General features: G+C 41.2%; 1 protein-coding gene across 1 annotated transcript; it reads right to left on the bottom strand.

Moving 5' to 3' along the window:
- Window positions 1–3,418: 3,418 nt before the first annotated feature.
- LOC127309915 (protein FAR1-RELATED SEQUENCE 5-like) lies at window positions 3,419–20,372 on the bottom strand. The gene is made up of 5 exons (XM_071822483.1): window positions 20,145–20,372; window positions 15,536–15,700; window positions 15,234–15,416; window positions 14,710–15,179; window positions 3,419–4,886 (listed from the first exon to the last, which is right to left on the bottom strand). Exons 1-5 carry the CDS (start codon window positions 20,370–20,372, stop codon window positions 3,419–3,421), a joined length of 2,514 nt encoding a protein of 837 aa, XP_071678584.1.
- Window positions 20,373–21,262: the final 890 nt, after the last annotated feature.

The following is a 21,262-nucleotide window of genomic DNA, read 5'->3' as shown; positions in this document are numbered from 1 at the left end:
TTGAAGCTTCCTTGCAGATGCTAGTTAGGAACCTAGCCACGAGCCGAAGTGACCCAACGACATCAAGGAACCACAATTCTATGCCAGAGAAATCAATATTACCCAGTCCAAAACAAAGCAAGAGAGCTCCTCCAAAGAAACCAAAGGTACACAAAGACACAGAGTTGCAAGGTCCTAAACATGAGGATGTTGGTACGATTCATTCTCAAGTGGAAACCAAGGATTCAAGTAAAATAATGGCAGATGTAGCTAAAGCAAGACCAAGCAATACTACCAGTAAAGAGAATGTACAAGGAGAATCAAAGTTGGATGGTAACACGCATGCCGCCCAACATCCTTCAGTTGGTGCAGTCATAGCAATTCTAGAGTCAGAGAAGAAAGAGTCTAATCCTGCTCCCGCAAGCTCTGATGCCAAAACCAAAATGCTTGTCAGTGAACACGCGAGTTTGGAAAAAGAAGATGAAGCTTCAGTTGATACGAAGAATCTTCAAAAGGATGAGGAGCATGTAGTTATAGTCAACACAGAAATATCAGCACAAAAGAATGCAGTGTTGCCCATAGAGGACCAGCACACCACGAAACATGCTCTTCCCACTGAAAAAAGTACTGCCACATTAGATAATCAGCTCAGTGATCATGGAAAACTTGAAGAACAAGCTGAAGTTACAGTAGTGGAGCAGGAATGTGGAAATGTTATTCCACTCGTTGGTGGCAAAGAAAATAAAGTTCTTGAAGATGCAGAGGTTACATTGGCAGATACTGATAATGTCACAACCAACACCCTCAAGTTTACTCACATTGACAGTACGAAAACTGAACACATAGTGGCTTTGATGAGGGATCTGAAGAGGAAAAGATGTAACAGAGCAGAGGATGATGTTGACCAACATGAAATCAATTAAGAAGAAGTTAAACCAGAAACTACATGTTCCTGTCATCGATCGCAACGCAAACATGACTTCATCACAGAAGGAACATGTGGTACAGACACCAAAAATGTTAGCAGATGACAGCACTTGCAGTGAAGAATCAGAATCCAAACTAGAAGAAGATAGGAGGAAGGAGTTCTTGAAGTATGTTGGCACCGAGATACACAAACAGCCTGAATTTCCTTTGTTCGAAGAACCCGAGTTCATTGATATCGGCACACCTATTCTAGATAGGTTTCAGTTAATGAAGAACATACCACAAATGGAACCTTCAATGGATGGGCTGGAAACTGTGCATGATGCTATTCTGAGGCCTGAGTGCCAACAAATTCTTGCTCAAATGGAGCCTAAAATCGTACCAAAGAAAAGGAAAGATGTAAGGTTTGTTGACAAAAAAGACAAGAGAACCAAAGTTGAGGAAACCAATGTAACATCACCAGGCAGGTACCGAACTAGGTCTGCTGTGCGTCAAGAGCTCAAAAACAGTCCTATGAAGGATGGAATAGGCACAACACCAAAGAAAAAAGCAACTGAATCGGGAGGCAGCCCAAGCATTAGCAATTCGCGCAGGCAGACTAGGTCACAAGTTGCTGCAGCTATCAAATCAGAGGAGGAAAATTCAGTACCAAGGACACTGACGACAGATGTGCCCCAATCCGCTGCACATGATCCTATGAATAGAAAGCTTGACTTCGAAAGCTCTGAATCGGAAAAAAGGGAAGAAGCAATCAGACGGGCTGCAGATCCTCCACTATTCGATCTCGACACTCCTCCAGATGTCAATGACCTAGGCGAAGGAACTGAAAACGAACAGAACAAGATTGATGGAACTGAAGCCAGGAAGGAAGATGTAGCTCAAGATCGTATGAATCCAAAGTCGAAACAACCAGCATCTAGCATTACACCAGTGCCTCATGAGTATGAAAAGAGGATTTCCAAGCCAGGACAGTATGCGAAATCGCCTTTTGTCAACTCACAAGCTAGTAGAACATTTTATGTCAACAAGTCTGTTGACGAGGTGTATAGCATGGTCTCACAAAGATGGATGGAAACATGCACCAAGGGACCCTTTCAACAAGGAAATAGTTATAGACCTGGATGACATATATGTTAGTCTCGGTGACCTTGCTGAATCTGTTAGGCCAAGGAACAAGTTGTACAACACTGTTGCAGAAATTGGAATCAACATCATCAAAAGGGAAAATCAAAACCCCAAAAAGGTCATTATGCCTCTGCGTATAGCTGTAAGTTATGTCCAATTTGTTCTCTTTCTTCTTTTTTTGGATAATCAGATAGAACTTGAAATTAGTGGAACACATGTGCACCTAATTGTTCTTTCTCTTTTTGTCAATAGTAATTGGTTTTACTTTTTATCTGTTCAAACAGTCATACCTAATTGAGGGACGTGATAATCTTAAGGAAGTACCCGATATTTCGAAAACAGTCCATCAAACAGATTGGATCACAAAGACATTGTAAGTACTAACCTGATTTTTTTATTACTAATCATTTTCCTGATCAAACCTTTTTATTAATAGAATGTTTTCTATCTTTTCTGATTTCTCATCACAATTCCACATCTATATTTTGTTACATTACAGGTTTGTTTCCCTACACTTCAAGCTTTTCCTGGAACACCAAAGGATGCATCAGGCCATTACTGGCTTGTTAACCTGAACATCAAAGCTCAGAGGTTCGAGATATATGATTCACTAGGAAACAATTCTGAGCCAGTAAACATGCACGCTTGCCACTTGCTAATTGCTGGCATAAAGACTAACTGGACCAGACAGTACTCCAACTCAAAGATAAAGATCATGGACTGGCCTATAGAGATAATTGATAGCCCGCGCCAAAACAATGGGTAAGCTTCATAATTCTTTTAAATTCAAGTGTATAACGCATTTTATATATATTTTTTTGGAACAATGTAACTTCATTTTACTGTAGGTTTTTCATTTCTGCTGTTTCTAACAGTCTGACTGAACACACTATCTGTGTTTCATCTCCTAGGTATGACTGTGGTTTTTTCACACTGAAGAATCTTGAAGCATGCCCAAGCAGGACCCCAGCAACGTACTCGCAGAAAGACATTCCAAACATAAGGAAGTTGGACACAGACAAATGGTTACGTTTCACGAAGAAAGCAAATTGGCAGTTATTTGTCTAGCAAATGTGTCAAGTGGTAATTCATATCTCTAACCATGCTCTTTTTTTCATTTTTTAATGTTACATATGTTTCAATACTGACTTTACATAGTTACTTTATTATTACTCTATCGAAAAGAATTCAGCAAATGCAATAAATTATAAGTTGACAATCATAAGATACGTTTTTTCGCATCAGAAAACATACTGTCTCAAAAATCATTTAAATATTCGCAAAAAGGTCTCGTACAAATTTGTTCGACAAGGTAACATGAGCCACATAATTTTTAAATCAAACACAATGTCCTTCACTTCTTATATATTTTCCTTCTTTTTTCAAATCAATGAAAAAGGCCCAACAAACTGTACTTCTCTGGGTTTGCTAGTCGCACCTCGCACGTACGAGTATCGTGACCTGGTTGTTTGCACACACCACAAAGACCTTGTTTTGGTTTCTGTAACTGTAGACCACCTTTCTTTCTTTTTGAACCTGGGCGCCCTTTTGTCGCTGACATTGATGGGTTCCTAGCTTTCCGATTCTCCACAGTAGCAGCATCTTCTTCCATAGGTACACTTTCTTGTGAATCATTAGCAGTGTTGGTGTTTACTGGATGCTTGGCGCTCTTCCTTTTTTTGAGTGCATCAGCATTAGCCTTTTTCAAATCCGCCATCTCTTTCTCCATTGCTCTCATGTGCCGTTTAGCTATTTCATTAGTTTTCTCTGAGGCCGCTAAACCAACAGCAAGCTTAGCAAAATCACTGCAGAGGTTACCATATCTAAGCAATCTCATATCTTTTCTAGATAGTTTCTGGCCAACAGGCTTTTCTTGCCTCTCATCCCGCGGTGCAACTATGTCGGGAGGGGGTAGACACCACCTGGGTAGGATGTAGTGCTCTAGGTATTTTGTAACCATCCCTAGATGTGTCATAACTTTCAATGCATGGCAGCACAGGATACCATCCCTGTTAATTTTGCAACATTCACAATTGTAGATTCCATTAGCTACATCAGCATCGACACGATAACTCCTCCTACCGTACCCGCGCATGGATCCTTGTATTGGGAAAACCTCATGAATGCTCCCTTGTTCAGTAACACCAATGTCACGAACATTATGGGATGTAATCTTCCGAAGCTCAAGCTGAAAGCGGTGGTAGATGGGCATGGTGTATGTCTGAAGGATCTGCTTCTCCATGGGAAAGTCCCCCCAAAGCCTGACTGTCTTCTCATCACCATCAAACTCATGAGCATCTTCTGTTACATCAATTCTTTCCTGCAGTTTCATGTACTGCTTGAAGAAACGAACAAGGCTATCATGTGGATGAACATACTGCTTAAGAACAGCATTAAACCCTTCACTTCTAGATGTAGTTTGAAGGAATGGGAAAAACCGGTGGCGGAAATATGCTGGCACAAAATACTCACGCAAATCATAGAGGTCAAGAAAATGTGTGTTATCTGCAACCCCATGCGTTTCCACCATATTTACCCACCGCTGTTCAAACTCTTCCGGTGTCATGCTGTAGTCAATCACATCATTGAACTCTAAACGCAAGTCTTCTCTCTGAGCAACAAAAGTACCAAGTTTTTCCTGTACTTTTTGCATTATATGCCACCTGCAGAACCTGTGTATGATGCCAATGAACACAATGAGGATAGCAGTTCTGATAGCTGCATCTTGATCTGTAATGATGTTCAATGGATGTAGTCCATCCATTGCCTCTAAAAACCGCTCAAACAACCACACAAAGTTCACAGAAGATTCATTCCTCACAAAACCACAACCAAGCTGGATGGATTGACCATATCTATTTATTCCAATGAAAGGAGCACATCGCATGTGATGACCCACAAGTATAGGGGATCGCGATAGTCTTTGAGGGAAGTAAAACCCAATTTATTGATTCGACACAGGGGGAGACAAAGAACACTTGGAAGCCTTAACAGCGGAGTTGTCAATTCAGCTGCACCTGGAAACAGACAAGCTCGCAAGAGTTTATCAGTAGTAACAGTTTTATAGCAGTAGCAGTAGTGAAATAACAAAGACGAGTAACGAGACAGCAGTAGTGATTTTAGTAAACAGCAGGATTAAAATACTGTAGGCACGGGGACGGATGAACGGGCGTTGCATGGATGAGAGAAACTCATGTAACAATCATAGCAGGGCATTTGCAGATAATAATAAAACGGTGTCCAAGTACAAAGCAATCAATAGGCATGTGTTCCAATTATAGTCGTACGTGCTCGCAATGAGAAACTTGCACAACATCTTTTGTCCTACCAGCCGGTGGCAGCCGGGCCTCAAGGGAAACTACTGGATATTAAGGTACTCCTTTTAATAGAGTACCGGAGCAAAGCATTAACACTCCGTGAACACATGTGATCCTCACATCACTACCATTCCCTCCGGTTGTCCCGATTTCTGTCACTTCGGGGCCATCGGTTCCGGACAGCGACATGTGTATACAACTTGCAGGTAAGATCAATAAACAATGAATATCATGATGAAACAATAACATGTTCAGATCTGAGATCATGGCACTCGGGCCCTAGTGACAAGCATTAAGCATAACAAGTTGCAACAATATCATCAAAGTACCAATTACGGACACTAGGCACTATGCCCTAACAATCTTATGCTATTACATGACCAATCTCATCCAATCCCTACCATCCCCTTCGGCCTACAGTGGGGGAATTACTCACACATGGATGGGGGAAGCATGGCTGGTTGATGTAGAGGCGTTGGCGGTGATGATGGCGATGATCTCCTCCAATTCCCCGTCCCGGCGGAGTGCCAGAACGGAGACTTCTGGCTCCTGCGACGGAGTTTCGCGATGTGGCGGCGTTCTGGAGGGTTTACGGCGACTTCGACTTCTCCCCGTGCGTTTTTAGGTCGAGGCCAATAAGTAGTCCGAAGGAGGGCGTCGGAGGCCGGCCGAGGGGGCCACACCATAGGGCCGCGCGGGCCCCCCTAGGCCGCGCCGCCTTATGGTGTGGGGCCCTCGGGCCTCCACTTGATTTGTCCTTCTGGCTCCGTCGCATTCCGGGAAAATAGGGCCTTCTGCATAAATTCCGAGGATTTTCCTGAAAGTTGGAATTCTGCACAAAAACGAGACACCAGAGCAATTCTGCTGAAAACAGCGTTAGTCCGTGTTAGTTGCATCCAAAATACACAAATTAGAGGCAAAACAATAGCAAAAGTGTTCGGGAAAGTAGATACGTGTTGGACGTATCAACTCCCCCCAAGCTTAGCTTATTGCTTGTCCTCAAGCAATTCAGTTAACAACTGAGCGATAAAAGAACTTTCACGAACACATTTGCTCATATGATGTATATATTCTCATGCTATGGCTAATACTTAAGCAGTTCATAATGAGATACATGCAAATAAGATCATCTAACAGCTATGTCAATCATGGAGAGGTACCAACAATTAATAATAAGCATCATGAATCATGCATATAAGCAAGATTGCAATGTTCATAAGAGAGTATGATAAAGTGGTATCTCGCTTGCCTGTATTTGATTGGCAAAACATAAATGCCCGGGCACCTCTGGAGTTCATAGAAAGACTAGAAGTAGTGATTGTCAAAGATAAAAGCATCAAAATTATACCACAATCAATCATATTTTGAGACAAGCATATTATACTAAGAATGACAGTTGTGCTCTCAAGATAGTGCTCAAAGAAATAATGGAGACACAACATAAAAGTAAAAGATTGACCCTTCGCAAAGGGAAGCAGGGATTAACATGCGCTAGAGCTTTTCATTTTTGAAATCAGGAGTAAAATTATTTTGAGAGGTGTTTGTTGTTATCAACGAATGGTAATGGGTACACCAACTACCTTGCCAACCGGACTTCCAAGAGCGGCTCCCATGAATTATTGCATATTTATTTGGCACTCCTTCCAACCTTTCTTACACAAACCATGGCTAAGCGAATCCTCGGGTGCCTGCCAACAATCTCATACCATGAAGGAGTGCCTTTTTATTTTAGTTTTATTATGATGATGACACTCCCCCCAACCTTTGCTTACGCAAGCCATGGCTAACCGAATCCTTCGGGTGCCGTCCAACAATCACAAACCATGGAGGAGCATCTATTTAGGTTAATTAATTTGGGACTGGGAATCCCGTTGCCAGCTCTTTTTTCAAAATTATTGGATAAGCGGATTTGCCACTAGTCCATATGAGAGTCCTTCAAAAGTAAATGACAAGGTTGAAAGCTAAACACCACATACTTCCTCATGAGCTATGAAACATAAACACAAATTGGGAAGCATTTTGAAGGTTTTAAAGGTAGCGCATGAGAATTTACTTGGAATGGTTTGAAATGCCATGCATAGGTATTTATGGTGGACACTTTGGAACAACTTGGTTTTCAGGTGTTTGGAAGCACGAGCAGCGTTCCCGCTCAGTACAAGTGAAGGCTAGCAATAGACTAGGGAGCGACAAATCAAGAGAGCAAAGAATCGTCATAATCATGCTTGCGGCAAAATAAATTAACGGAGGCATAAAAATGATACAAGAACTCTGAAGCAATATAGATCATCGAGGCTTAATTGACTTTTTGTTCAGTCATATGCATGCGTGAGCATGTGCCAAGTCGATATAAATGAATTATTCAGAGGAGGATACCACAATGCCATACTTACTTATGAATAAAACAATGCAAGCAAACATCCATGACATGCTACTCATATTAATAAATTGGAGCTAAACATGAGAGATCATAAACTACTAGACTTTCTCAAATGACATATACCTCACATGAACCAACCAAGCATGCTCACATGGATGAGTATATGTATAAAAATGAAAACAAATAGAGTTCATACCAGCCTCTCACCACAATCAGATTGTCGTAGATCGTCATTATTGCCTTTCACTTGTGTACCGTGGACAATATGAAATAAAAACCACGCTCCAGCCACCGAAGACCATTGAACTCAAGATGAACTTTACAAACCAAAGAAGAACAGCAAATATTTTTGGTGTTTTCGAATTGCAAACAAGGACAAAAGGAAACAAGCAAACAAAGCAAAATCTTTTTGGGTTTTCTTATAGCAAACTAGCAATAGCAAATAAAGCGAAACAAATGCAAGAAACCAAAGCGAACAAATGGTGAAGAGAAACAACAGAAATATTTTTGGTCTTTTTATGTTTTGGGAAAGAAACAAAGCAAAAACAAGAAATAGCAAACTAAAAGAAACACAGAAAAGCGAGATGGCAGAAATCTGCCAAAACCTGACAGCAGTACAGAAATCGATTTTTACAAAAATCTTACGTTGCTCAGCTCGAAAAGTGTTCAACTAATGAAAGTTAGATAACAATCTGGGGAACCTGCACAAAAATTGGCAGCTCAAAATAACGTTCTGGCTGTGCGCACGAATTTTTCTAGTAACAGTCCAGAATCTATTTTCAGGCAGCACTTCCCCAAATATCATCTCCCTCTCATTAGAAAACCACTCAAAGAGACTAAACAAGTATGTACAAGTATCCAGCAACCATAATATGCAAAGAATGAGTGATGCCGGTATACCTCCCCCCAAGCTTAGGCTCTTGGCCTAAGTGGAGTTCAACCCCAACGAGGGTCGCTGTTCCTTGCCGGTGGATAATTCATGGCGTAGTCATAGTAAAGTTCCTGTGCAGAAGAAAAGCGTGGAGGCTCCACATGTCCAACATGTTGATGCGAGGAACTTGCTGCATCGGATGATGAGTCGAGGTGCTCCTCGACCTCCGTGTCGTCTCTTGCATGATGGCCTCCTCCCTCTATGTGTGCATCCAGTGCACCTTCTGTGACCGACCAATCTTCCCTGGAATCAAGGTTAGACAGAACAGGCGCATGCAATCTTACTAGTTTCTCAGTTTTCTTAGTTATTCTCCAGACTTTCTTATAAAATGTCATCTTGTAAAACAGGTTACCCAAGTTGGAGGAATCAGAAACAAATTCATGTTTAATCATAGAGGCTATGTCAAGTTTTTCTATGGAGAATGGAATATCAAAATGATGAGGTTCTACATTATGAAAAGCTAGTAAACGAGAGGCGATGAGACCTCCACAAATTCCATCTTTCTCACGGTTAGTAGCGAGTCTATAAGCTATCAATGCCCCCAAATTATAAGTCCTACTACCTTGCAGTGCCGCAGCTAGAAAAGCTAAATCCGGGATAGAAAGTTTACCACCAATCTTTCTAGCAAGAACGCATTTAGTAATGAAATAGGCAAAGTAGCGGATAGCCGGGAGCTGAATGCTAGTGATTTTACCACTATCCTCTGAGAAACTCCTCCCATAGCAAATCATCTTGAAGAGGTTTAAGAGTTCTTGCGGCGATCCCCTTATCTTCTCGCATGATCCCTATTGCGGTACTCTAATTGCTGCACAAAAATCACTGAATGGCAAGTTGACAGCTTTATTGTAAATTTTATACTGAACCGTGGGGTTAGATCGTGACCAATTGAACTTAAAGTCCTGCACAAAAGACATAGTTAATTTTGCATATTATCTTGGCTCTCCTTCAACAAAATCACTCAGCCCTGCTCGAGAAATTAGACTCCGAACATCTTCCAATATTCCCGCGCTTCTCATGAAATCCGCGCACGGGTAGTAAGAGGGGTATACTCCCTCTTCACGATTCACTCTCATAACTTGTTGGACCTCCAATTCTTGTTGGTTAAGTTGATATCTACTCCACTCCATTTTCTGAAATTTTCAACAAACAATATAAAATTTGATTTGGTGACATATAATCAAGGGGAACTACTATAGGAACTTGCTAGAGTACTAATCATGCATCAAAACTAGTTTCTACCACTTAGAACAAGCATGCAAGCTCACTAAACATGTTACCTACAGCAGCAAAATATTCAAGATATACTCAACCAAACAAAATTCTACTTGGATAGGCGGAGGAGTCACATACCCGAGAGCAAATGTGCCAAATTTCAGACAGAAATCTGGGCTGAGCAAAGAGATCGTTAAATCCTGAGCTCTTGAGCAAAAACGCGAGTGAGAGAAAGCTGGTTCGAGTTTTTTTGGGAGAGAGAAGATGCTGGGAGAAAGAGATGAGATAGTGGGGCAAGGAGGGGCCCACACCACAGGGTGGCGCGCCCCCCTCCTTGGCCGCGCCGGCCTGTAGTGTGGCACCCTGGGGTGCCCCACAGGTCATCCTCTGGTGCTCCCAGGTGCCTCTTCGAAAAATAGGACCAACGGTATAATTTTTGTGAATTTTTGAAAACTTTGAAAAATGCACATTTCTGGGTATTAAGTTTATTATTACTGGCCAGGAAAGTTTTTGAAAACTCTAATTAAGTAAGGAAATTTGCAAATCAAAAGTGCTACAGCAAATAAAACAAGTGGGGTGAGAAAGAGATGTTGTTTACCTCCTCTATGCATATAAAAAGTATTTGTTAACAAGGTTGATCAAGTCTTGCCATCAAATAAATTTTACATAGCATAAGAAGAAATAAACCTCAAATCAATCATGTTACCTTGAATTGTATTGATATGGATCCAATCACGAGAGTTTGATATTCTTCTTTAGGCTCATATATAGGACAATCAATAGTTCCAACTTTGATAGTTCTCACATTAGAAATAGTATTGACTCCACATACTTTATCAATCTTCTTGGGGAAATAGACGGTATGCTCTTTATCATCAACATTGAAAGTAACCTTTCCTTTATTGCAATCAATAACAGCCCCTGCAGTGTTAAGAAAAGGTCTCCCAAGAATAATAGACATATTATCATCTTCAGGCATTTCCAACACAACAAAATCAGTTAATATCAAGCAGTTAGTAGTAACTTGAACAGGAACATCCTCACATATACCAACAGGAATAGCAGTAGATTTATCAGCCATTTGCAAAGATATATCAGTAGGTATCAACTTATCTAAGTAAAGTCTCTTATAAAGAGAAAAAGGCATAACACTAACACCGGCTCCCAAATCACATAGAGCAGTTTTAACATAATTGTTCTTAATAGAACAAGGAATAGTAGGTATACCTGGGTCGCCCAACTTCTTTGGCACTTTGCCATTGAAAGAGTAATTAGCAAGCATAGTGGAAATTTCCTCATTGGGGATTTTCCTTTTGTTAGTAACAATATCTTTCATATACTTTGAATAGGGAGGCAATTTAATAGCATCAGTCAAAGGGATTTGCAAGAATAAAGGTTTCATCCAATCACAAAATTTATTATAGTGTTCTTCTTCCTTTGATTTTAGTTTCTTAGCAGGAAAAGGCATTTGCTTTTGGACCCAAGGTTCTCTTTCATTACCATGTTTCTCAGCAATAAAATCTTCTTTAGTGTACTTTTTATTTTTAGCATGCTTTTCAGGTTCTTCTTCAACATCTTCTTTACCAGAAGCATCATTCTTATCATTATCATTACCATTATCATGTTCATTTCCACTTTTAGTTTCAGCATCGGAAATAGAAATACTATTAGGATCATTAGCAGGTTCAGAGGATTCTACAACATTTTTATGTTTCTTCTTCTTTTTCTTCTTAGAAGGAGCACTAGGTTCAATGCGTTGAGAATCTTGTTCAATTCTTTTGGGATGCCCTTCAGGATATAGAGGATCCTGGGTAGAGACACCACCTCTAGTTGTTACTTCATAAGCATGTTTCTCTTTAGAATTATTCCCTTGCACTTTAGTGAGTTGATCAATTTGAGTTTGAACCATATGAAAATGTTTAACAAGCATCTTAACATCATTGGAGGTTCTCTCTACAATATCATGCAATTCACTAATAGCTCGAGAATTTTCCATTAAATGATTCTCTACTCTCATATTAAAATTTTCTTGCTTAACAATATAATTATCAAACTCATCTAAGCATTGTGCAGGAGGTTTCGAATACGGAATATCTTCCCTAGTAAAGCGTTGAAGGGAGTTTACCTCAATCATGGATGAAGGGGGAATTATCTCACATATATCTTCTATGGGAGGAAGATTCTTCACATCTTCAGATTTAATACCTTTCTCCTTGAGAGACTTCTTGGCTTCCCTCATATCTTCATCATTTAATTTAATCATACCCCTCTTCTTCAATATTGGCGTTGGAGTTGGTTCAGGCGTAGTCCAATCATCATGATTCCGGCCTATTTTAGCCAATAATTCTTTAGCGTCGTCTGGAGTTCTTTTCCTGAAAACACAACCAGCACAACTATCCAGGTATGCCCTAGACTCAATGGTTAGTCCACTATAAAATATATCAAGTAAATCATGCTTTTCCAAATCATGATCAGGCCGAGCTCTAATAAGAGAGCAAAATCTTGCCCAAGCCTCAGGCAATTTCTCTCCATCTCCCTGGTCAAAATTATAGATTCTCTGCAAAGCAATATGTTGAGCACTAGCAGGAAAGTATTTACGGAAGAAAACATCAAGCAATTCTTTTGGACTTTTAATAGAATTAGGTGGCAAACTATTATACCAAGTTTTAGCGTCATCCTTTAATGAGAATGGAAAGATTTTAGCAACAAAGTAAGTACGCTTCTTAACATCATCAGAAAACAAGCTACTCAGAGTAGATAGCTCAATCATGTGTTCGACAACACTTTCTTTTTCAGTACCACAAAAGGGTGTTTTCTCAACAATAGCTATATGAGATAAATCAAGAGAAAAATCATAATCTTTATCCTTAATGTTTATAGGAGATGTGGCAAATTTAGGATCAGGAGACAGTTTATATCTAACAGCATGTTCTGCAAGCAACTTTTTAATTTTTCTTGCATCAGTAGTAGCATTACATTTTTCAATAAAATCATCATTAAGCTCCACATAATCTTCATCAGGATCATCACTAGAATAATCAAGTTCGGGTGAATTAACAGGTGTAGTAGCATTAGGAGTTTCAGTATTTTCAATTTGTCTAGACCTAGCAATCGTAGCATCTAGAAAAGATCCCAATGAACCACTATCATCAAGCACAGCAGAAATATTATCAATATTATGAGAGTTTTCAGATTCAGCAGAAGTACCCACATGTGAAGCATGTGGCGGTGAAACAAGTTTATCAATCACAGATGGTGAATCAAGAGCAGCAGAGGTATTCAGAATTGTACCTTTTCTTGTAGTGGATGGTAATATAGCGACCTTAGTATCGCGAGGTTTACCCATGATGGAGAATTTGCAGCGAACAGTATCAATCCAAGTGAACTTCCAAATAAAGCTATGCTCCCCGGCAACGGCGCCAGAAAACAGTCTTGATGACCCACAAGTATAGGGGATCGCGATAGTCTTCGAGGGAAGTAAAACCCAATTTATTGATTCGACACAAGGGGAGACAAAGAACACTTGGAAGCCTTAACATCGGAGTTGTCAATTCAGCTGCACCTGGAAACAGACTTGCTCGCAAGAGTTTATCAGTAGTAACAGTTTTATAGCGATAGCGATAGTGAAATAACGATGGCGAGTAACGAGAGACAGCGGTAGTGATTTTAGTAAACGACAGGATTAAAATACTGTAGGCACGGGGACGGATGAACGGGCGTTGCATGGATGAGAGAAACTCATGTAACAATCATAGCAGGGCATTTGCAGATAATAATAAAACGGTGTCCAAGTACAAAGCAATCAATAGGCATGTGTTCCAATTATAGTCGTACGTGCTCGCAATGAGAAACTTGCACAACATCTTTTGTCCTACCAGCCGGTGGCAGCCGGGCCTCAAGGGAAACTACTGGATATTAAGGTACTCCTTTTAATAGAGTACCGGAGCAAAGCATTAACACTCCGTGAACACATGTGATCCTCACATCACTACCATTCCCTCCGGTTATCCCGATTTCTGTCACTTCGGGGCCATCGGTTCCGGACAGCGACATGTGTATACAACTTGCAGGTAAGATCAATAAACAATGAATATCATGATGAAACAATAACATGTTCAGATCTGAGATCATGGCACTCGGGCCCTAGTGACAAGCATTAAGCATAACAAGTTGCAACAATATCATCAAAGTACCAATTACGGACACTAGGCACTATGCCCTAACAATCTTATGCTATTACATGACCAATCTCATCCAATCCCTACCATCCCCTTCGGCCTACAGCGGGGGAATTACTCACACATGGATGGGGAAGCATGGCTGGTTGATGTAGAGGCGTTGGCGGTGATGATGGCGATGATCTCCTCCAATTCCCCGTCCCGGCGGAGTGCCAGAACGGAGATTTCTGGCTCCTGCGACGGAGTTTCGCGATGTGGCGGCGTTCTGGAGGGTTTCTAGCGACTTCGACTTCTCCCCGTGCGTTTTTAGGTCGAGGCCAATAAGTAGTCCGAAGGAGGGCGTCGGAGGCCGGCCGAGGGGGCCACACCATAGGGCCGCGCGGGCCCCCCTAGGCCGCGCCGCCTTATGGTGTGGGGCCCTCGGGCCTCCACTTGATTTGTCCTACGGCTCCGTCGCATTCTGGGAAAATAGGGCCTTCTGCATAAATTCCGAGGATTTTCCTGAAAGTTGGAATTCTGCACAAAAACGAGACACCAGAGCAATTCTGCTGAAAACAGCGTTAGTCCGTGTTAGTTGCATCCAAAATACACAAATTAGAGGCAAAACAATAGCAAAAGTGTTCGGGAAAGTAGATACGTTTTGGACGTATCAGCATGCTGTACTGGTTTGTCATGAATGTTGTATCAAAAGAATTACAATCATTGTACAGGGGGTGGACATCTCTTGCTTTGCTATCCACCCAGAACAGGTTCTCCACTTTATTTTCTGCATCTAGCTTGAACCTGTAGAAAAATCTGGGATCATCTTTCTTGATTTCTTCAAAGTACTCTAGCAGCTCTGGGATATCTTTAATCCTGTCATAGTTCCCTAGTTTTGCAGTGTAGTTACTAACTGTTTTGCTATTGTATGGGACATTCTGCTTGCTCCCATATAGCTCCCCCATGATTTCCATGATTCTTCCTGAAGTAAGGTTGACTTCATGCAACAAGTCAATGAACTTCTTCTCTTCTGCAGGGATCTTGTTGTGTGATCTCAAGTATTTCTTAAGCGCAAACTTGTCAATCACCTCATGTGTATGCACCTCAACAAACTGAGTAACTTTCCATCTAGCACCATCACGTTTTACTCGAAGCTTTGCTTTGCAGTCGGTCAACACAGTTAGCTTACGGTTCCTGCCTTAACTGACCGCTTCTTCTTCTCTAGGCTTCCCAGATTTGTTGCAGACATAAACAAATTTATCTAGCTCACCATCTTTAGCACATCTCCTAGATGATTCTATCTTCACTGAAAAACCAATGTGGTGAGCATATCTGTTGTAGTGCTGCAAAGCTAGTTCAGGTGTGTCAAACATCATGCCAACAAATGGAACCTTTGGAACATATCCTTCAGGCGTTGACTCAACCTCAGCTTCACCATCGCTTTCCTCACTGGAAAGTGTAACACCAGTCCGTGCACGCGAATTAGCTTGCTGATCATTGTTTGAAGGACCTGCTTCATCTCCTTGGGGATCGACACGATGGCCTCCGACTTCTGGCGGCTGCCCAGCATGTTGATCAGTTGATGTACTAGCTTCAGGAGTTGCATTGAGATCAATGCCACCAAACCAGTATTCAAATCCGCGAGCCCTTGGCATTCTCCTTCAAAAACAAATATCTGCATGGAATCAATGACATGAATCATTAAGATTTTTTGGTTGCACAACTTTTTTAAAAAGTAAATTTACATCTATTTTTTACCATCTTCAGTTAAATAACATTCTCCCTTTTTATTTTTTCCCTGTTTTACAGGTGCAAGTTGTAAATATCTTCCGCAGAAAACCAAGGCAATACCAGGAAAGATCATGTGACTGACATGGCAACCAGTATGGGCAAATTTTATGCAGTACTACTTTTACTAATGGCAAACCAGTATGAATCGATAACGCATGAGCATGTAACATACCAGCTGCAGTCTAGTGTTCTTTGTAGCTCTGCCCTAACTTTGTGTTCTACCTAGTTGGTCTACCAGTTACATGCTTTTTCTTGTGTTCTACATCGTTGTCCTACCTTTGTGTTCTACCAGTTACATGCTATCTACTTTTTGTGTTCCATCTTTTTGTGTTATATCCTGTGTTCTACATGCTATCTTTGTGTTCTATGCTCTTTTTTTAGACTTGTTACTTTTTGTTTGTCCTACAGTTACATTAGTGGCACATGTAACATAGCAGTAATTTATTTCAGACAAAAGTAGTTACATGTAACATACATTCAGTGGCAGCTATAGCTGTCTAAAGACTTGATGCTGCCATATTTTTTCACTAGATGTAGCAAGGGAAAGGTGCATGTAACTGAATCTGGGCAAGATAGTACCTCCAGTCAACTGATTTTGCAGAGGGTTAGACGATGTAGCAGGGGGATGGGTTGGAGGTGATTTTCCTGGACCTGCTAGTCGTCAGATGTAGCAGATCCCTCCTCTCAATGTAGCAGATCTCTCCCTATATGTATGTAGCAGATCTGAAACAAGCACATATGCAGATCTATTCGTCAAGTAGGTTGAATCGATGTAGCAGGTTTAACTGCTGGCAGGAACTGGATGAGAGGAGAGAAGAATCTGGATGTGACTGTTCTTGCCTGGTTCATCCTTGTTCTTGGCGTGCTGGAGAAGAAGATGGGGATCCAGCGCACATGTAGCAGGTAAGAAGAAGATGGGATCCGATGAAGATGTAGCTTTATGCTGTGGTCCCCAAAAAAAGTGGCGTTCACGTGGGAGATGATCGTATGCTACGGGGTCCCCACGGTGGGCCGAAAAAGGAAAGTGCGTGGTCCCCACGGTGGGCCAGAAAAGGAAAGTTCACCTGGTCGGACTGACCTTGTTTTAGCAGGAATCGAGGTCGACCTCGATGTAGCACAGCCCTTTTATTAATGTATGGTCCACCTTTCACTCTCACAAATTGCTTAGACTGCTCATAGTGGGAGTAACATAGCTAGTAACATCACACATCTCAAGGCATTTTGGTGACATGGCATGCGAATAAATGAAGAAAGAGAGTGAGGTGGTAACTAGCTATGTTACCATAACATCACACACCCCAAGGCAAAATGAATCTACAACATGATAAATGACAAAATGCATGACACCACATATAAGTTACTATCAACTATAAAGGTAGTAACCTAGACTAGTCTAAGTTACTCCCCACTATGAGCAGCCTTAGAGCTGGCTCTTGCATAAAAGCCCACTCCTCCTCTCTCTCCTCCAACTAAGTAATAATATACTATTTCAATCCTTATAGCCAGCTGATTAGGACTTATTGTACTTGCTCTTAGGGTCCCAAATCCTTGTGGAGGGCTCTTAGGTAGGTAGTAAGTTATACTTACTGTTATGTTATTAATTAACAACAACTAATCTGCTGGGATTCACTACGTGTCTACATAAATGCACTGATGAAAGTTCACAGAAAACAGGAAAGGAGGAGGAGAATAGTGTACAATGCAAGTTCAGTTTTGCAGCTGGAAATCCTCAAACAGGATGGTCGGAATCTAGCCAAACTTGCATGGAAATAGTTCCTCTGGTCTCATTTAATCGATGCTAGCTGGCACTATTTCAGTTGTATTCCCGTGTCAATTAATAACGAGCGGAGGGAGTAGATCTATAACATAATTGAAATGTAACTGAAACATGAATATTTTGTGATTTATGAAGCAAATCGTAGTAGCGACGTCATCAGTTTCACTTTTTGTCAGAATATTTCACAATGTTTTCATGTATCACTTTAGTTTTCATACAAAAAGTTTTCACTTGTGTTTCAATTATTAGTTTTATATTAGACAAATGTCAAAAGGCTCAGCGACACCAAAAGCACAGAATAAACGGTAGATGTGGCACGGGTATGTACCTTTGTTGTTAAAATTGCTGTGTTCCTACTTCTCCTCTTTGGCGCTGGCTGCTTCTTGATGGTGACGGCGGGCACGCCCTTCGCGCCACAATATTAGCATCCTCTGAATATCCATAAAATGGGGGAACAAGATACTCACTCCCTCCAATTCATAATCTCACTCCTTCCAATTCATAATACCCATCGTTGTGCTAAATCAGCGATAGTTAATGCGATAGTTAATACGGATTTGAAGGGAGATTTATTTTTTCTCTCCATTTTAAGGAACAAGAACAAGAAAACCTTCAATATGGCCTTATGCTCTTTACCTTGTAATATTCTGAATTATGTTCACAGGCACGTTGCCACATGATATTACACTGCGTAAGTTAATAGCCGGCCTGTCTCGATCGAAGCACGTTTGAGCGTTGGAGCTGAAGATCGCGCTGGGACATACTCCCTCCGTCCATAAATAAGTGTACGTGCGGGGTTTTCAAGATACATTATGAAGTGAAGTAAAAATGCATTGGAAAGGTGCATCTTCCCTCTTTAATTAGTTCACCTCCAATGAGCTAAGTGCTTGTAGAAAACAAGGAGAACATATGCTCAATATTATTGGGTTTGATTTCCGTGCGATGAAAGAGAAGCAATTAAAGTGCATTGAAAAGATAGAAGTACACTCTTTTGTGGATAAAGTTTAGGGCTAGATATCCACTTATTTGTGGATGGAGGGAGTAGGCTAGCCAGCTACGTGATCCTGTGTGATCAATTCCTGCACGCGAAAGCGAGAGGGAATTGTATAGTACGCTGTACGCAGCATGGTTCACGTGCCAAAAGAGATAGGATCGATGAAACGGAGACACGCGGATAAATACGCAGTACACGCACAGTAACGCGGATACCTTGAGGAACAGTTTTAGTTCAGTTAATTATGCATGCACAATTATATATTCGAACCACTCGGCCAATGACACGCGTCACCAGAAACGATGGAAACAATGAGGGCATGTACAATGATTTTTGGCAAGTCCTTTATATGCAAGTATAAATCATGTAAAAAGATTTAGAAAACATATGTCTAGGATAAGATCATAAGAGATCTCTTACAATTAAGAAATGTACTTATGGGTCTATAAAAGAATGTCTCAACTCCGTTTATAAAAAGATGTCTAAGATAACCTATTTTAATATCTAGATATATTTAAATTTATCCAAAGTTTGGACATCCTTTTATAAACGGATGAAGTACTTATTCCGCTAAGATAGATGGTCTTAATTAGTTGAGAGAAGAGGATGCTCCAGTGTACTTCCAAACTTTTCCAACTAAATCATGCAATCTTTCATCAGTAGTACGTAGTGTGTAATATTCCGGCATCACTTCTTCAAGAATTATTTGCTTATCTGTTAAAAGGACGATTGGTATGTATTCCTTCATTCCACGAAGGTTATATGAGATTTATCAAAATTTAAATGTATATAGATACTATCTCCGTTTCAAGAAATAAGGCGTCCTCGTTTTACGAGCTTTTTGTTTGACTAAGAATTACTTCAAACCGATAAAGATTGTTTGTATGAAATTAATATCATTAAAAAGTGTTTTTCAATATGAATCCAACGATACTATATACATATAAAAAAATCAAGATTTTGTTGTTCAATTTTTATGGTCAAAGTTTGTCTTGGATTACGTGTGCGCCTTATTCCTTAAAACGGAGGTACTATTATTTAATGTTTAAATACATCTAAATTTTGACAAATCTCAAACAATCTTTTTGGGATGGAGGAGTACAGCCCTTAGTCTAATTCCAATGTGCAAAATAGAATAAACAAAAGAATGCACGGACAATGGGCACCTTCAAAGCACGTAACCGCTTTTGTTCTTCCAGTTTAATGTGCTTAGAGCATGTCTAGCATAGCCCGTAAAAAGTCGAACCGGAAAAGGCGAGTTCAGTTCACCGAACTCGCGTATTCGGGTCGTAAAATGGCTGGCACAGAACAGAGCCCGTAAACCAAAACTGTAAAACAGAATTCTGTTTTACAGTTTTGGTTTACGGGCTCTAATCTGCGGCAGCGTCATCCGAACCCGTAAAAAGAGGGTTTATGAAATTATTTTAGCATATGATCGACAAAACATCACAATAAAATGCAAATAATTCATGCATAGTTCATAGTGCAGACATCAAATGACAGAATCAAATAACACAGTTCATAGTTCCCCCTCTCCTCTTACCGCCGGCATCAAACCGAGGTTGGCCCGCCGTCAGCACCGTCGCCACCACCTCCTGGAGTCACATCGGCTGCACCAGTTGCCTCTTCACGAGCTGCTCTTCGTCTTGCCGTGATCTCCGCCGTAGTCTCCTTCCACCACTCCAGATGAATCTCATTCATGTCCTTCATGTTCATCATCATGATCTCCCTCTCTTCGGCCAAAAGTTGCTTCGTTGCTTGGTCCTTCTTGACATTGATCTTCATCTCCTCCAACTTGGCTTTGCTCCTTGCCTCCTCTCGGCTGGTGATACGTCTCCGACGTATCGATAATTTCTTATGTTCCATGCCACATTATTGATGATATCTACATGTTATATGCACATTTTATGTCATATTCGTGCATTTTCTGGAACTAACCTATTAACAAGATGCCGAAGTGCCGATTCAAGTTTCTGCTGTTTTTGGTTTCAGAAATCCTAGTAACGAAATATTCTCGGAATTGGACGAAATCAACGCCCAGGTTTCTATTTTGCCCGGAAGCATCCAGAACACACGAGAACCGCCAGAGAGGGGGCACAGGCCCACCAAACCCTAGGCCGGCGCGGCCAGGGGGGGCCCGTGCCCCCCTATAGTGTCGGCGCCCCTTCGACCTTCTGACGCCGCCTCTTCGCCTATATAAAGCCCCTGGACCTAAAACCTCGAGACAGAAAAGCCACGGTACGAGAAACCTTCCAGAGCCGCCGCCATCGCGAAGCCAAGATCTGGGGGACAGGAGTCTCTGTTCCGGCACGCCGCCGGGACGGGGAAGTGCCCCCGGAAGGCTTCTCCATCGACACCACCGCCATCTTCATCAACGCTGTTGTCTCCCATGAGGAGGGAGCAGTTCTCCATCGAGGCTCGGGTCTGTACCGGTAGCTATGTGGTTCATCTCTCTCCTATGTACTTCAATACAATAATCTCATGAGCTTCCTTACATGATTGCGATTCATATGATAATGCTTGTAATCTAGATGTCGTTATGCTAGTCAAGTGAATTTTACTTATGTGATCTCCGGAGACTCCTTGTCCCACGTGTGTAAAGGTGACAGTGTGTGCACCGTGTGGGTCTCTTAGGCTATATTTCACAGAATACTTATTCACTGTTATGGTTGGCA

This window comes from Lolium perenne, chromosome 6 (assembly GCF_019359855.2).
Source record: "Lolium perenne isolate Kyuss_39 chromosome 6, Kyuss_2.0, whole genome shotgun sequence".
Lineage (NCBI taxonomy): Eukaryota > Viridiplantae > Streptophyta > Magnoliopsida > Poales > Poaceae > Lolium > Lolium perenne.
Note: the sequence above shows the minus strand (reverse complement) of the source record. Positions and strands in the feature narration are given on the sequence as shown.

What these genes read in the sequence shown, in the direction of transcription:
- LOC127309915 (XM_071822483.1), bottom strand. Translation starts at nt 20,372, where the DNA reads ATGAAGATCAATGTCAAGAAGGACCAAGCAACGAAGCAACTTTTGGCC. An exon ending in CTGACGGCGGGCCAACCTCG is followed by an intron (nt 15,701 to 20,144) that starts GTTTGATGCCGG and finishes GATTCCATGCAG; the next exon opens with ATATTTGTTTTTGAAGGAGA. An exon ending in ACAACATTCATGACAAACCA is followed by an intron (nt 4,887 to 14,709) that starts GTACAGCATGCT and finishes TGGAATAAATAG; the next exon opens with ATATGGTCAATCCATCCAGC.